This window comes from Primulina tabacum, chromosome 6 (genome assembly GCF_025594145.1).
Source record: "Primulina tabacum isolate GXHZ01 chromosome 6, ASM2559414v2, whole genome shotgun sequence".
In the NCBI taxonomy this organism is placed as follows: domain Eukaryota; kingdom Viridiplantae; phylum Streptophyta; class Magnoliopsida; order Lamiales; family Gesneriaceae; genus Primulina; species Primulina tabacum.
Genome location: NC_134555.1, coordinates 127,267 through 145,605, shown reverse-complemented (window position 1 = coordinate 145,605; position 18,339 = coordinate 127,267). Strand labels below are relative to the sequence as shown.

Here is an 18,339-nt window from a genome sequence, read left to right as displayed (position 1 = left end):
ATCTTCTGACTTCTAAAAAGGTTTGAATCACATATTTCAGAAGCAGGAGAAATAAAAATTTTGGAGCATTTATTCAACTCCCTTTTGAACACTCCACCGATGCTAACAAACTAGTATGGCTGATCGTTTTTTCACTTACACTTTTTAGTGGTCCTACAAGTCTAGCCGTTCAAAAATATTTTTAACTAAATGAAAACTGTTATGAACGGTTTATTTTTTAATATTTCAAGAATGAGCTATCATCACTCTTTTAATCACAAATATTTTAAAGTGTTCATTCACCTCCCATCTAAAAACAACTTGTATCAAAGCGATTTTCCTTGAACTTTAACAACTATATTTTTAAATGACATCGTTTAACAAAATTCCTACATTTTCCAAAGAAGATTATGACGACTGAAAATACGTATGTACACACATCTAGCTGCTTGGGATGATGACACGTGATATGTCATCACTGACAGTGTAATGAAGATACTTGAAGCCAATACCATTACAGTATCTGATGGTGCTCACAAGTGATCGAGAAACACCTATCAAAGTGGACAGCGACATGACCAATGACATCTTATACCAAATCCTGAACAAAAACATATCCAGCAAGTTCAAGACTTGTTCAACCAAATAGATATGAGAGAAGCTAACCCAACTATGCGAATACAATGAGCAAACCAAGGAGAACAAGCTGAATCGTTGCAATCCAGAAATTCGACAATGCCAAGATGAAGTCCGACGAGACTCTTAATGAGTTCGATGAGCGGTTTAGGTAATATAATTATTGAACTTACTTTTCTTTATAAAGAATATTCTAATCGTGAGAACGCATTAGAGATTATGAAAGCACTGCCGAGAGTGCAATGCATGCATTTCAAGTACTCCCCCAAGAATTCTGTCAAAGCAACCCTCTTCAATCAGGGATTACTTTCTTGTTCTACGAAGAGCAACGGATTTTGATATTCGGCTAGTCGAGAGTTAGCCAAGAAGCATATGAATTGGCTCACAGCAGCGCCAGATATCAGCTGCTGTTGTCCAGGTGGTGGTGCTCTGCGAAGAGGGTATTGCCTCAAGTACGACCGATATTTAAGAATCAACTGCATTCCATCTCCCAAAATCCACTGTATCGCTCTTCATCCCCGATTCTGTAATTTTGTGCACAGCTGACATAAATCTTGAACCCATCTATAATAACCCACTCAGTGGGATGTGTCTTGAACCCAGCTACAATAACCCACAATGGTTGAAATAAAATACTTATCAAAGCCTCAGCACAAATATATGTAAACATTTTTTATCCAAATAAAAACCAAATCCTTCTTCTAAGATGGAAATATATAGGATAACAATTCAATCGCCTTCTTCTGCCAGCATATTTAATCCACACAAAATAGGCTAAAAAATACACATGTCAAATTCAAGTCGCACTTACAAAAGAAAACTGTCTAAAATATCAATAAAACAACTTGCAAAGCATAATTTAATTTTGAATCCGTAAAGTAAGTTAATGTAATATCAACAAATGACAAATCTCTGGAGCCAATGTTTGCTGATAAATTTCACTTTCCCCTTTCTTTCCCCTCACAAGCAGGTTTGATCAATCTTGTCTCACAACTTCACATGGCCTAAGCCTCCTTTAAATGAACCATAAAGAGGTCGAGATCTTCTGAAACTAAAAATATCTTCTATCTGAACAACGTTTGATTCAGTAGATTGAGAATTATCTGCCTTGTACTCAGAAGAATGCGGGCTCCCATAGACTCGAATGCTCAAACCCTTTTTTTGGGGTGCACCAACTTTGATATATTCGTTGAAGAAATCTATCAGGTCCTTTTGAGTCAGTTGCTTCAGTGCTGCAGCCTATTTTCACAAAGGTGCAACATGAATTATTGTGAAATCGTGTCTCATAATATTAGTCAATTGATTGATGTCCATACCTCGCACTCTCTCCGGTCAAATTTGAAGGTTCCATCGAATATTTCCCTCCAGTAAAAACCAGATTCTTCCTGTAAGTTTTTGTGCTTCTCAAGCTTCATTTCAACAAGTGCATTCACATTGCTCTGTGTCATAGAAACTAAATTTGAATGACCACAAATTTTCTCATAAAAATGCCATCTTGTATAGGCAGACTATTACATATCATCATATGAAAATTTCAAAGATAAAAAATAACGAGTATGTCATTAACTGAAGCAGCGGTACAATGTCATTAAATGAAGAAATTTAATTACTATAACAAAAAGACAAGAAGGCATCTCTGTCAGGTAACACATTAAACTAGCACTGAATATAAAGCTAGGGGCGTCTCAGCTTTCAAGTTGATAAATTCAGAGGTAGCTGTTAGCATAAATATTTTTTACAGAATACCACTAATAGATGTCTAATATGATAATATTTGTTAACTCGAGGTAAGGTTTCCACTCATCACTCAACCTGCTTTCATATGTTTGCAGAAATACTTGCCGATCAACTTTTCAGGTTTCAACATCAAATACTTGATCCAAACATCAGTGATTATGATTTTGGTCAAATAAATTCCTGTAAGAACATGTTTGATACCTAAACGTTTAAACTGTAGCCTTTGCTCTACAACTTCAACAAATCTAGAGGCATGTGCACATAACTATTGCTCCCAGAATGACAAGAGAGGGTTGTTTGTGCCCCCAGAATCCCATATTAAGCCATCAGTCCAGTTATCATAGCCTTTCCTCTATAATTCCAACAAATCCAACAAGATTTGATGTTTGTGCCTCCAATTAAGCCATTTTCAGTAAACTTCTTCGGAGACATTTATTGCAGGTAAAAGGAGAACACAGAGTCATGAATAACAGCTGGACTACATGGAACAAGTCAAGACATACCTTAAATTCGTCCACAGACATTTCATGGAGCTTAGTTTCAAACATCTTCAGAAACAATTCAACTCTTAAATCAATTTGTCCAGGGCCCTGCCCAGCTCAACAGAAAGAGTGAGATATCAGTTTACAATGTCACGGAGCATGAACTTGTACGATTCATGGATAAAGACAGAAATAAATGATAAACACAAACTATTTGCATCATTTATTCATTTTATACCTTGACAGTGGATTGGATGATAAACTGCAAACCACGAACTCCAGAGTCATTCCTAAAGTAATTCAAGTGTTACTTCCCATGGAGTAATAGAGGCAACAAATAATGATTAAAAATGGTTTTGGTGCCATGAAAGAACTAAATGCTTTCTTACCTTTGCATGAGAACAGTAATGTATCCAAGTTGCTCAACAGATCTAAGCTGGTGAAAAGCGGGCTGCTTCGCTGTCAGCGCAAAAAGTTGCAGTTGGGCATTTAACTTAAAGTCATCTTGGTGCACCTGCATGTTTTACCAATTCATTGCACATAAAATCTCGAGCACAGAGGAATTAATAAAATCCATCTTGGCAGTGTCATAAAATTTCAACAACTTTGATAGTATTTAATACCATTTATGTTTTACTTGCACATCTAAGATAAGCAACTCCATCCCGTATCTATACGCAACAAAACATATGAAACAACTTATAAGTTAATCTAGATTTAACTTGAGGCCCTATATTCAAGACATCAAACAGTTGAAACCGAAGCAATTATACTAGAGGGAATCATAAATACGATCAAGAAAAAACACGAATTATGGAGCATCATTATTGGGGCAAGTGGTGTATTGGGACTCGATACTATTGGGGAAAGTGGCGCCTGTCACGGACCAAAACAAATTGAGCCTGGAAATTTAGCGTTGCCAAAAGTCTTCTAAAGAAATAGGAAAAAGCCCATGTGGGCAAGGGGAAATACAACGTGAAGGAGAGCGAGGAAAGGGTCATTCTAAAATTAATTTGCGAGTTCAGGTTTCTAACAATATCTAGGGAATAGAGAGCATCTCTTTTTACGGCTACCATGACAAGGAACAAGGAGAGTATTCCTTCCCAGCCTAGGAAAAAATTCCTTTTACCAGCGAAATACACTATTCTCCTGCCTAGCTTCCGCTGCAGATAACTGAAAGAAAATGACGCATATCCCATTCCCTCCAACCACTCCAGCCTAATATCCTCCCTATTTTCAAACTCCTCCCTCTTCTCCAAGCAATCGTTTCTAAAATATTTTGGACCTTTAGGAGGCAGATATAAGCTTCATTTTTTTAGTCCGTAACAATACCGCTCCCTTGAAAATAGCGCTGTCCTTAAGGCCCAAACAAAGAATTTGATTTTCTGCAGATACTACCCATCTTTAATATCAAATTGACCCCTCAACATTTATCCTTCAGCCATTGCTTTGTCTTGAGCTCATTGATAATCCCCCAATCCCACAAAATCCTGCCCCTTTTGTTTTAATCAGCGAACATACATAATGTATAGGTGTGGGTTTACATGTAATTGAGTAACTCCTCTGAATTGTTGCTTCTTGCCCTTCATACCAAATGCACTGCCCTTCACTTGCGAATATATAATTGTTTAATTTCATCATACTGCTTCCTAATTCAATTCTCAACCAACAATATTCCGCTTGCCATAACTTGATACCTATTCCCCATCAGAACTCTGAATTATCTTCCCGTCATCAACTAACCACCCCAATCTGTTCATTAAAAATCTTAAAACGTCATCAACTAACCACCTCAATCTGTTCATTAAAAATCTTAAAATAAATTTGTGGCTTGCACCATTGCCCATCCCCAAAATATGGGTTATGGTAGATGTAATTGTGTGTGGAACCTCCTCATCATATCATTAAACACAGCGTCACCAAATATACTAGTAAAGAGAACCCAAACTCCCGAAGGTTTGAAAGCAGTTGGAGGCTGACGCTTGTGGCAATATTTACTGAACTTAATTGCGTTCCGTAAAGTGATATTAGAACATACAACAGCCTCCCCTTCATCATGTTTAGAGCCGTAAAAACGGGCAAGGCTCTCGGGATAACCCGCTCCGCCATACAAAATAAGTGGGTTGGGTTACGATTTTATTGACCCGTTTGAAGGCGGGTCAAAACGGGTCAACCTGTTTGGATTGCAGGCCACCAGTTTTTTTAAAATTAAATTTTTTTGTTTTCTATTAAATTTTTGTGGATTGATGTATCAAGACACTTTTTTTTTTATATCAAAAACTACTATTTATTATAATATTAATGAAGATTACAAAGTTAGTGGATGAGCGGTCCACAAGACATCACAGTTCACAAGACATGTATCAAGACACTTACTTCTAAAGAATGCATTTTGAGAATTTGATACTAGTATTTGATGATGTGTTTTAGCGTTCTACTTTTTTATAATAAAGTTTATCATTATGTTATTCATATTACTTGGGTATGTGGTTTTTTAGTCAAAATAAAATCGATGACATTGAAATCTTTATATGATTTGTTTGATTGTATTACATTGCTAATATTTTTGTTTAAAATCCAAACATTGGCATTGCTTTCGTATTTTTAATTGATTAATTTTTTGGCGGGTTGACTCGCATATCCCGCATCCGCGGAGGGGGGCAAGATGGGTTGAGGATGAGGTTTTTTGTAATGATTCGAATCCTTATTTTGAATGAAATACTAATTAAGAGATAATTAAAGAGTTGTTAAATAATCATTATTAAGGAATTGATAATTCGAGATCAACCTGTTGGGATTCACCGAGTTTAAAATGGACCACATAATCTACTTCAGATTACATTATCCCGAGAAATGCAACTAGACGAATGAGATTCTAACACGTGGTAGATAAGATTGATTTCGGATCTTCTGAACTAGTCCGGATGTAGCCTATAAAATGGAAGCCGATTTCATTTGTTTCATACATCGCTTCCTTTAGCTACTTTCTCTCGAGTTCTAGTCATATACTTTTAGGTTTTCTAGCCAGTTTCTAAGGCAATTTAGTGTCGGGAAGCTTCGGAGCTAGTGTCGACTCGAAGAGGGGTCAGTGAACCGGGACACAGATCGAGACATCATTAGCGGGCCGAGTGGCTGACGACGGACACATGTATAATCCTAAAACCTTAAATAATGATTTAAGGATCATTAGAAAAAACTTTGAAGCATGTTTGGTAATTCAGGATCTGCCTTGATAGTGATTTCAATATGTTGGTATTGTCTAGGTTCAGACAAGTAAGCTTTCTGTCAGATTGTTTTAATGAGGTACGTGATGTACTGACTGAGATATCCAAGCGTAGTATACACACTTATATGATTTATGTCAGAGTGTTTTAGTGAGGTACGTGATGTACTGATTGAGATATCCAAGCGTAGTATACACACTTATATGATTCATATTTATATGTTGCATGATACATGTTTTACTGCTTTGGCATATTATGCATGATATATCTCGTTGGGCCTGAAATATTTTGAGATATAACTCGTTTGTTGGGACCGCTCAGCCTTGTCTTGAATTGTGGACGGTTGGGCATCGAGAACTACAGTGTCCGAGGGGACCCGCGGGCTCTGACGACCCTGGACATTGTAGATGCACGTCTTGATGATGAGTGTGCAAGCCAAAACATGACTAAGGCAGATTAGAGACAACACGCTCAGGCGCCTCTATACTGAGCATTAGACTTTTAACTTGATCCATGATATCTGAGCATATTGCATTTCACACGCATCATATCAGTTTGTATATGAGTGCATTCTCGTATTGGGCGATTGTCGCTTACATCCTTGTTTTCATCTTCGACACCTCATTCTACGGGGCGGGTCTTAGGTTGGACGGTTTGGAAGGCCAGGGCAGTGGCTAGAGCAATTAGGTTTTCGGTGGTGATCTAGGGGAGCCTGGAGGTTTTATTTGGTTTTTCATATTCTCGTGCATGATTATGCTTTCGATATTGTTGTATTAACGTGTAAGACTGAGATTAATTTTCGTTTGGGTTGTAAAATTATCAAGTTACTTGGTTTCCGCTGTTTAATTATTGTTATCTAGTTTAAATTTTACATGCTCATTAGTTTGTTTAGTAGTGGTTCGGGTAAGGATGCTACATTTTTCCAACCTCGCGGGGCGGCCCCGTAGATAGTAGACGGGCTAACCCGTTTGACAACTCTAATCTTGTTGGGTAACACATCTAAAATCAGCAAGAATGAGTTTCTTTGTTGTCACCGAGTTATTAAAGAAGAACAATTTTCGGTGGGAAAACAAAGCACAAAAAGATTTTGAGCTTCAACAGGTTTTAGTAACAATTCCAGTATTGGGTACTCCTAATTTTCCCAAGAATGCCATCACCATCCCCACCGCCGAATTATATCTCAGCCCACATACCCACTGTCATCGTTGCTTGTGTCTAAACGGGGAATCCCCATTTTAGTAGCCGACAAGTTGGACAATCCTCACCCTATTTTAGTAAATTTTTAGTAAATCAATGACAGAAAGAGCCTTTACAAAAACAGATAATTTATAAGTTAGAGGTTGAACTAGGGTTCCATCAAAATATATCTTGGAGGGGCGTTTATTTTCTAAAAGAAGATTGGTGGTTCTGACAGGGCCGGGGACAAGTCGGGAGAGACGGATGTTGGAGGAGTTTTATACGTTTATTTTATAAAAGAAGATTGGTAGTTCCGATGAGGTCTAGTCGGGCGAGACAGATATTGGAGGAGTTTTATAAAACTCCAATAAAGAGACATACAAGAGAAATCCGGACCATGCACCGGCTATCAACAAAGTTTTTGTATTGGGATGAAACCAGATTTATGTAAATTTGTAGCGGAAAGTGATATTTGTCAGCGACAAAAATACCAGGCTACTCTGGCATGCTTGTTTCAACCTTTGCCAATACCGAAAGTGGTTTGGGAGGACATTGCTATGGATTTTATCATGGCACTTCCAAAATCAAAAGGGTCTGAGGCAATAATGGTGGTAACAGATAGATTGTCCAAGTCTGTTCATTTCATTCTAATGAAACATCCCTATTCAGCTAGAACTGCCGCAGGATTGTTTGCCAAGGAAATCATATGATTGTATGGGATACCAAAATCAATAGTAAGTGACCATGATCCTACATTTATAAGTCATTTTTGGTCGTAATATTTTAAGTTGTTTGGGCACAAGTGAGAATGAATTCATCCTACAATCCAGAAACAGATGGGAAAACTGAGGTGTTGAACAAGTATTTGGAGATTTATTTGTGATGCATTACCTTAGAACAACCAAGATTTTGGACTAAATGTATACTCTAGGCTGAATTTTGGTATAACACATCATTTCATACTGCGGCACGAATGACCCCTTTTGAAATATTGTATGGAAGGCCCCACCCACCTTTATTCAGTACTTACCAGTGTTTTAATAGCCCACGCTATTCGCCGGAGAGTTGTGCCTTTGTGCAAATAACGTACGCTCTCACGCTATTTCTTAAATACCGAACGCTAACTGGGCCATAAATTGGCAGATTTGAGCCAAAAACTAAATGTCCAAGCTATGACCCAAAGCTCCCCAAGTGAAGAACTCAACCTCCAAGTATTCAGAGTCGATTTCAAACTTCAGAGGCGCGCCTTCCATTCGATAGTAGAAATATTCCAGCCATAGATAGTCTTGATGATGATAGTGACGTAAAGTCGGATGATACCGATTATTTTTAGGTTATGTTGTTTAGTTGTAAGACTTTCTAAATTGATGTTTTTGGTTATTTGGATTAACTTATTTTGGCATGTAAAGATGAATTATTATGGTTTCATGTCTAATTATCTCACTCATTTACTTATATAAGTATATTTCTATTTCTTTAATTAAATAAATTAAATAATTGACATGCACGAATAGCTTACGCTATACGCTGCACTATTTACGCTATACTATGACAGGACAAAAATGTTACGGGTCTACGCTACGCTTTTTAAAACACTGGTATTTACCCCGTGAAACTTTGGTGGAGGCTGTTTCAAGAGAATTGGTAGAACGGGATGAGTTGTTATGCCAGCTCAAATACAATCTACACCGAGCTTAGCAACGAATGGTGCAATATGCTAACATACATTGTAAAGACATTTCTTTTAAGGTCGGGGATTGGATGTACATGAAACTACAACCACACCGCCAACAATCTGTAGCCAAAAAAATAAAACTGAAATTATCTGCAAGATATTATGGGCATTTTCCTATTACACAAAATATTGAGGTGGTTTACAAGTTACAGTTGCCAGAAGAGTCCAGGGTGCATCCTGCGTTCCATGCTTCACAACTTAAACAATCACGATTCACGACGAGTGATGCAAGCCAAGAAAAAGTTACCAGAAGACTTGGAGGTAGAAATGGAACATGTGTAGAATCTGGAGCAGGTTTTGGGAATGCGGATGACAAAGCACAAAGGGTATTTGATGAAGCAGGTCTTATTAAAATGGAAAGGGCGGTCCATGGACAAAGCTACAGGGAGGCAAAAGAAGATATATGTCGTCAATTTCCCACTTTTAGCATTGAGGACAAGGCTAACGTTCGGGAGGGGGTAATGTTATGGATTTGGTTTGGGGGGTTTTATTAAGTTGGGCCAAGACCAAGGGTGTAAACGAACTGAATCGATTCACGAGCTTTTCGAAAATATTCGATTCATATTCGAGTTTATCGAATTTGAGCCGAACTCGAACATGTTCAAACTTTTTTCGAGGCGAAATCGGGCTCAAATTATTTTGTTAGATTATTTGCAAGCCTCTCGCGAGCCTTTATATTTTATCAATATAATATAATTTTATATTAGATAAATCAATTTCGAGCCTTTGGAGTGGATTACTTGTTTTCAAGCAATAATTCGAATAGTTCGCGAACATGTTCGAATCATTCAAGTCGAACTCTAACTTAATTCGAACGGAATTCGAGCCAAAAAATTTAAATTTTGAGCTTCGAATTGAGCTGGAACTCGAATAAAATTGATTCGAGCCTTAATTTTTCGTCATATTTGGCCCGATCCGGTTCATTTACACCCCTAGCCAAGACTGTCAAAATAATTCCAAACCATCTATATTGAATGTTCAAGCTAAAAGGGATTAAAAAAAGGGGAATATAGAGTTCGAATGGACTGGATAACGGAATTGAGAAATAGTACATTATTAGTAGTTACTAGTTATAGTGGGAAGGAGGGAAAAACATAGGCAGTTATGGTATTTCTATCTTCTTCGGAAGGACTTTTGTAAAAGATTCCTGTTTTTATTGTAATAAATTCCTTATCATTTCATTTCCATTATTTGATCTTGCTTATTTTCAATACTTGAAGTTAAGATTGTCGTTTCCATCATATATTATTTATATTCTACTCAATACAATAATACATGGGTGATTAATATGAAGGCAAGGCAACAGTTTCTAGATTATCTCCACTAGCCTGGGGATTATATAACTATTCAAAAATAAAAAAATACAACAATCCTATCTATAAATAAATTTATCTATTTCTACAACCTTCCTTTCAGCTTGCTTCTGACCGTCTCCATGGAAAGACCCGAGCTCATTAAGAATTGAAAAATAACCAGAACACGTGCAGCCACTTAAATTTGTAGTATCGTGCTAAGCTAACATGGAACAGTGACAAATATTAAATAACAGATATCGAGATCACTTGCATTAGTTCTATTTGACAAAATCTCACCATTTTCTACAAACTTTAAAGCATACCTGAATGTAATGGACTAGAGCGGAATTTTCATCGCTTGGATTTAGTCCTTCAGCACTGTAGAAGTAATTTAATCCCCTCTCAAGCTTAATAATTCTATTTGCCATGTATTGAGATCTAAACAAAGCCTGAGATATGGGATTAGGAGCCTTAAAGAACACATCTTCAATATGCTGCATCATTGTCTCCGCTTCATGTGGCTCAAGATTTCCTATATGTGAGCAATGGTTAAAATAAATAGGAAATGAGTAAGAAACCGAACCTAAGGTGCAGCAAAAAAAACAAAGGATCAAGCACACTTGAGGATGGAGGACCTGCCGCATAGCATTCCAAGAAGGTCCTTGACATCATTAAAGGGTAAAATTTAACAAGATTATCAGCTTTGAGAAGAGGAAGAACTTCGAGTTCATCAGTCCAGGGCCATGATTGTTCTTGCAGTATTAACAAGCAGTAGTACATAGCTTGCTGATATGGCTGTTGGAACTTCATATTCTGGTATTCTTTTGTGATCAGTTCCTGTTCAAATGCGCACCAGATGCATGAAGGAAAAAGGATAATCAACAAACAGCTTCTGGTCAAATATGATTCAGAAGAATACAACTGACCCGATAATCAACAAACAGCTGCTGCTTTTTTGAAAAGAATACAACTGACACCTGACAGCATGTTAGAGAGTAGAGACATACTTTCCTCTCTAATCACTTGAGATATTAGATGAGATGGTCTTTATTAGAGTTTTTAAAACCAGCTCCGACATCGACCCGATATTAGATGAGATGGTCTTTGTTAAAGTTTTTAAAACCAGATCGGACATTGACAGATCAAAGTAGTGTTAACAGTGGTCGAATCGTCGGGTAAATTCTTGTCAAATATGGAATATTAAATATTCTATTATGTTAGTACAAAAATTTGTATAAGCACGTAAAAGTCATATTTTATACTCTAAAAATTATTTTATGAGAATATTTACAACAACTATTATCGATAAATCAAGCATTTAAATATAACATAGTTTGAGCATTATTTATTCTCTAATATATTTCTATCGCAAAAATTTGACAATTCAACAAGAATTTAAATGCATCCACGTAAAGTATCAATCGCAAAGCTTTCAACTCCTAAAAACATATATAGTAATACTCTTTATGTATGTACCAACAAAATCATGTTCTATGATAAAAGATTTTTATACTATCTGAATATATACACATATACCAGCAATTGTACATATTCACACATATTAAAAAGTTGAAATGAATTACTTTCATCAAATAAACAAATTATTAACACTAAAATTTTAAAATTTTACAATCAAATTCATGCCAAACCCTGGTGAGAGAAGAAATAAGTGATTTATATTCCAAGGTTTTCAATAAAAAATTGAATGGATAAAGGAATATGAACGTAAATAAGTGAAATAATTTTAAAAATGCTTAAAGTACAGACCAATGAAAACAATAGGAATTCACCTGGTGCAATTTTCACAATTGGGTCATTGGCTGGTTCCAACACAAAACCACCGGTTTATTCAGGTTTCTCATGGTTCAATTGAAAGATGGTTAATTGAAAGACTACCAGATTAACATCCGGGTCACCAGTTACTGGCTGAACCGGCAGTCTGGTTCAGTTTTTAAATTTAATCGATACCTTTTGATAAAGAAGGCCAAACTTGATCTGAAAATGCACCCGTCAAAGGGAAAGAAACATTACTCCAAAAGCAACCTTGCTCGTTTTAACATGTTGGATCGAACTAAACTTAAAAAATGAAAATTTTAATTAAGTTGTATGTGAGAAGTAAAAGGCGAAGTCTTTCTGGGTCAAAAATTAAAAAAAGCCCTAGAGAGAAAACTTTTCAAAAATGCTCTCTCTCAACCGCCATCCTTTCTTTCGCATCCTTTCTTTTTCGGCCATCGCCTACTACCGTTAATCACTGTGGTTCACACCACCTTGCCGCTCCGACGCCGACCACTATCCGTTGGGTAGGTTCGCTATTTATAGCTACCTTCTTGTCGGAGAGGCGACGCGTGTAGGCCATAGGAAACCGCTTCTCTTTTCATAGCCAACGTCCCTACAAGTCTTCGTCTGCTTCGTTTTGCTCATTGCTGATTCAACCCCTTCTTCACCGGCGCATTTTGGCTAGTTACCGATTCTATTTAAATTACAAATGTATGCCAGGAACCGCAATAACTTATGGCATGCACCATTGGGCACTAGGATAGGAACTCGAGACGAAGTGATTAAGATTGAACATAAAGTCTTCACGCTGAGATTTGGAAATGGAGGCAGGTCGATTTGGTGGTCCGAAAGAACCAGGAACTCGTGTTATATGCTGAACTTTGAGCATGAGGAGGCCCGCTGGATAAGTCTAAGAATAAAAGACTCCATCAATACGCCATTGTCAGACACGGCTTTCTATAGATTCAGAGGACGAAATGCGGTGTTCAAGATACAGAAAATTTCTAATAAGCGTGGAAGGTTTCTGGAATTGTCAAAATACAGTTAACAAGGAAGAAAACAAATCACAATCGTGCCTAGCGGTATCAACTCAACGGGATGGATAAATATAGCAACTACATTGGGAAAATTGATGACAGAGTATAATCATAGGGATAACATACAAGGTAATCAAATTTCGAATCAGAGGAAGCTCATCAGTGATAAGCAGGAGGATAGGCTGGTACATATAGATCAAAGCCGAGGGTGGATGAAAAATCTGGACGACGGTGGTAAACAATTTATAGGCAGAAATTGGGATGAAGCACTTATTGTTACCAAAGGAAGGGTGAACATCTCTTGGGAGTTAATTCAAGATGCTCTCGAGAAATCAACAATTAGGAAAGTACATCTTTTTCCGTTCCAAGCAAACAAATCGGTGGGCGGCCTTCAAATGCTGCTGAATTCTCTTTTTATCTGAATTTGAAAAGGAGGGTTCTTCGACAATGGGATTTCCTTGGATTTTGAGGGATGGAGAAAAGATGTCAACACGGCATATATTGCTGAAAAATGCTGCAATAGCTGGATTAGCATCAACGGGCTACCCTAGAACTTATGGTTGCCGGCTAATTTCAAAATCATTGGGGATCAATGCGGAGGATTGACGGAAATCAGCGCTGATACTTTAACATTCAGTGACCTCGGTGCAGCTAAAATCAAGGTCAAGGGTACTGAAGGAGGGTTCATCCAAAGCAGATTGAAAATTCCACTAGAAGGAGAGTTAAGAGAGATAAGTATACGGGTAGAAACTTTTGACCCTATAGCTTATCAACAATACGAAAAGCAAACTTATGCTCAAGTTGTGGTGAACTGGCAAGAGAACTTTGGCGGGGTGGGGTAACACAAACATCCGCAGACAACAAACTCTTAAGGAGGTATTCAAAGGCGGGCTTGGTATAAAAAATCAAGATAAAGAAGTCACATCAGACCTTGCATTAAATAAGGAAGAACTAGAGACAGAACCTGGATCGGGTAACAAAACAAAATAGAAGGAAGACACGCAGGGATCTAGATTGCGGGAGGAAAAACTGAAATTAGCAGCAAGCAAGAGTGTTAAATCGACATCAAGTGCAGGAGGCAAGGTGGTCAAAATCCTATCGAAAGTCGTCCCAAAAGAACACACAAAATTTCGAAGTTCATCAATCAATTCAATGAATGATAGGATGACCGAGGTGCAGGACAGTGGAGCGGGTGTGGTAAGCATTAAAAGCAGTCTAACTATTTACCGGCAAACTTATTACAGAAGATCTAAGAGAGGTGTTCTCGAGAACAAGGGAGAATCCAGTACACATGGGATTAACTTCAAGGGTATAAACAACACGAAGAAGAGGATATGCGAATTCGATGGCAGAGACGAGATCGACTTTGATGACTCACAAGACGATCTGTTAGAGGTCGAACTGGAATCCTCAGATACGGAAAGTCAGATTTCAATTCGATCTGAGCAGTCTGCTACACTGGAAGAAGACTTTGAGGCTTTGGCGGGGAATCGGGGATGTTCTCACCATCAAAAGGACCTAATATTTCCGACAGGCCACATAAAACAAAAAATACGAGTTCTAACGTGGGACAGGTATTAACTGGAATTAATGCTTCACTTTTAAACCACTCTTTCACGCTTCATTCTATTTTACCAGCGTCGTTTTCAGTTCTGGGGTTGTCTAGTGGTCTGTTAGGAGGAGGGAGAGTGAGGGTAGATGAAAAGCCGGGAATCGAGAAAGAGATTTTCAAAGGAGCTGAAATGGTTAACAGAAAGTGTGACGGAAAGGAAACTGAGGAGGTAGTCACAGATGGAATTTGTTGGGAAGGGGTTAAGAAGTCAACTGGTATTTTGAGTAGAGAACTTCACAGATTAAAGTGTGGAATCAATTATGAGAGAGGATCGATCTCGAAGGGAACCAATGCATCATTATGAAAATTTGCTCCTGGAATATAAGAGGTGGAGGGGCAGCATCAAGTAGAGAATTAATCAGGAATGTTTTACGCTATGAAAAACCGGAAATAGTGGTGCTATTGGAAACCAAAAGAGAATGGGTGGACAGAAAATTTATTGCTAGTGTTTGGAAGTCGAGATTTGTTGATTGGGTATGCCTACCGTCGGTGGGAAGAGCTGGGGGTATTCTGGTGATGTGGGATCCTAGAGTGGTGGCAGTTAGTGACAATTTGATAGGTGATTTTTCGGTTTCGATTGAAATCTGTAGGAATGATGAAATCAAATGATGGTTCTCGGCCATTTATGGACCGGTTAAGCCGAGAGAACGAGAAAATTTTTGGGATGAAATAGCTGGGTTGAACTCAATATGCGGTGACAAGTGGTGCCTGGGAGGTGACTTTAATGTGGCCAGAAACACGGGTGAAAAGATGAACAGCCATTCCATAACCACGAGCATGACATGTTTTGATTGTTTGATAGACGAATTACAACTTCATGATCCCCCACTATTGAATGCAAAATACACGTGGTCGAACTTTAGGGCATAACCGATTTGTTGTCGCTTAGACAAATATCTCATTTCTAAGGGTTGGAGAGAAATCTACCCCAATTTTAGACAAACGGTTTTACCCAGAACCACATCGGATCACTGTCCAGTGATGTTCGACACGACTAAATTGAGGTGGGGGTCCGGCTCCGTTTAGGTTCGAGAATGTTTGGCTGTCACATTTTAATTTCAAAGACTTAGTTCAAGAATGGTGGAATAATGGGACTGATCAGGGGTGGGAAGGTTACAAGTTTATGAAGAAATTGAAAAGGATCAAAGATGATGTGTCCAAATGGAACAAAAAGATATTTGGAGATGTGGGAATTAGAATTACATCGTTAAAATAAAAATGATGGATGAATTAGAGGGGATGGGGAGGTGGTCTGAAATTCTGAAAGATGAAAGAAAAAAACTTAAGGCGCGAGTTGGAAAAACTGTTGCTCAGAAGATCTCAAATGGAGTGTCAAAAAGCGAAAATTAATTGGATGATGGAAGGGGATCAAAACTCGAAATTTTTTCATTCGATATTGACTAACAGAAGAAACAAAGCGATGATAGATAAAGTGGAATTGGAGGACGGGTCCGTGGTCACTGAGGAAAGACAGATTGAAGAGGAAATCATAAGATTCTACCGGAGGCTGTATAGGAAATCGGAAGGGGTGGAGGGTGATTTCGATGGAGAAGCGGGGGAACTTCGTGGATTGGAATGGAGTCAGATAGATAGGACTCATGCAGAAGGGTTGGAGACATCATTTTCGGAGGAAGAGATTAAAAAAGCAGTGTTAGAAAGTGATGGTTCAAAGGCCCCAGGGCCGTATGGGTTCACAATGGCTTTCTTTCAACATAATTGGGATACGGTCAAAGAAGATGTAGTGAGGGTGTTTGTTGAATTTTACGAAAGTGGAATTGTTAATGGAATTACAAACGAAACGTACATTTGCCTCATTCCAAAGAAACAAGATGCAATCAGGATAAATGACTTTAGACCAATTAGCTTGATAACAAGTTTGTACAAAATTTTGGCTAAGGTCTTGACAAGTAGAATGAAAAAAAGTCATGAGTATTACAGTTGCGGAGAATCAGTGTGCTTTTATTAAAGGAAGACAGATTTTGGACTGTTGTCTCATCGCAAATGAGGTTGTGGAGGTTTATCGAAGAAATAAGAAGAGAGGATGGGTGTTCAAAGTTGATTTGGAAAAGGCTTACGATAACGTCAATTGGAGATTTATGGATTTTGTATTACGAAAGAAAGGGTTTGGTGATAGATGGAGGAAGTGGATCATGGAGTGTGTTTCTAATATATCCTATTCGATCTTTATCAACGGAAGGCCCAGGGGTAAACTCAAAGGGGAGAGAGGACTCAGACAAGGGGATCCACTTTCACCATTCCTTTTTAATCTAGTCGTCGATGGGTTGGGAAGGATGGTTGATAAGGCAAAGGAAGATAATAAAGTAAGAGGGCTCGAGGTAGGTAGACAAAAAGAACAAATTTCACATATACAATTTGCGGACGACACATTATTCTTTGCACAATCACTGGATGCATCTGTTGGAAATAGTGGAATTACACAAGAGGTCTGGCTTTCATTCGGGCCTTAAGATTAATTTGGATAAAAGTATTGTGGTGGGCTTGAATATGTCTGATGAGGAAATCGATGGAATGGCACTAGCAATTGGGTGCAATAAAGGAAACTTTCCGCTTAAATATTTAGGGGTTCCTTTGGGAGGAAACCCAACGACTACGGAGTTATGGGAACCTGTGCTATCCAAGATGGCAAAAAAATTAGCAAGCTGGAAAAAATCATTTCTCTCGGGGGGGGGGGGTCGGCTAACGTTGATCAAGGCAGTTTTAAGTGCCATGCCATCTTACTTTATGTCTATTTTCGAAGTGCCGAATAAGGTGGGAAAACAATGGAAAAATTGATGAGAAATTTCTTTTGGGATGGGGCCGACGGGAAAATCATTGTCATGTAGTAGGATGGGAACAAGTGTGCAAACCAAATGACAGGGGAGGTCTGTGATTGGGAAACATCTGTTTACGGAATAAGGCACTTCTTGGAAAATGGTGGTGGAGAGGTTCAGTGGAAAGGGACACTGTGGAAAAAAGTGATTATCAGCATTTATGGTATCCAAGATAATGGATGGGACTTGGGGTTGGCGGGGAATACGACCTTCCGAAGCCCTTGGAAATGTATTTCTCGATCTTACCCGGCTTTTCACCAGTTGGTTAGGGGGGTGCTCAAAGAGGGCAATATTATAAGGTTTTGGGAGGATGAGTGGGTAGGGGGGTCTCGTTTAAAGATCGTTTTCCTTCATTATTTCAGATATGCACTATAACTAACAAACCAATCCTTAGCTTTGTTGATGTTGTCACTAGCAGCGTTAATTTTCTTATTCAATGGGATGTCCGATTTAGAAGGAATTTTAATGAGAGAGAAGAGAGTCAGTACACAGTTCTTTTAGGGGTCCTGCAGGCCGTTCGTTTGGAGTGGGGTGTTGAGGACTATACAAGTTGGTTGGGGGACTCATCAGGGTTGTTTTCTGTTAAAATCTTTTTATAATTCCTTTTTTCCGACCTCTACTTCTAATTCATTCACATACTGTCACAACATTTGGAACTACATTGTTCATTTTCATCTAACATTTAGCTAAAGACATTAAAAGAGATGGATTTGGTCTGGGCGTTCCCGGAAAAAGCAAAAGATATGTTTATTATGGAACCGAGTTTGCGAACAGGGAGACAACATATGAGGTTTTGGTATATGATTGTTCATTGTATAT

General features: G+C 38.2%; 1 protein-coding gene across 1 annotated transcript in view; it reads right to left on the bottom strand.

Annotated features, from left to right (window-relative positions):
• Positions 1-1,274: 1,274 nt before the first annotated feature.
• Positions 1,275-18,339, bottom strand: part of LOC142548388 (insulin-degrading enzyme-like 1, peroxisomal) — a 37,863-nt gene continuing 20,798 nt past the window's right edge. Inside the window, exons 20-26 of the mRNA XM_075656679.1 lie at positions 10,900-11,101; positions 10,588-10,796; positions 3,224-3,348; positions 3,073-3,124; positions 2,856-2,942; positions 1,932-2,054; positions 1,275-1,854 (exon numbers count right to left, since the gene is read on the bottom strand). Coding sequence (XP_075512794.1) covers positions 1,603-1,854; positions 1,932-2,054; positions 2,856-2,942; positions 3,073-3,124; positions 3,224-3,348; positions 10,588-10,796; positions 10,900-11,101 — 1,050 coding nt within the window. The 3' untranslated portion in view covers positions 1,275-1,602. The remainder of the gene's footprint in view (positions 1,855-1,931; positions 2,055-2,855; positions 2,943-3,072; positions 3,125-3,223; positions 3,349-10,587; positions 10,797-10,899; positions 11,102-18,339) is intronic.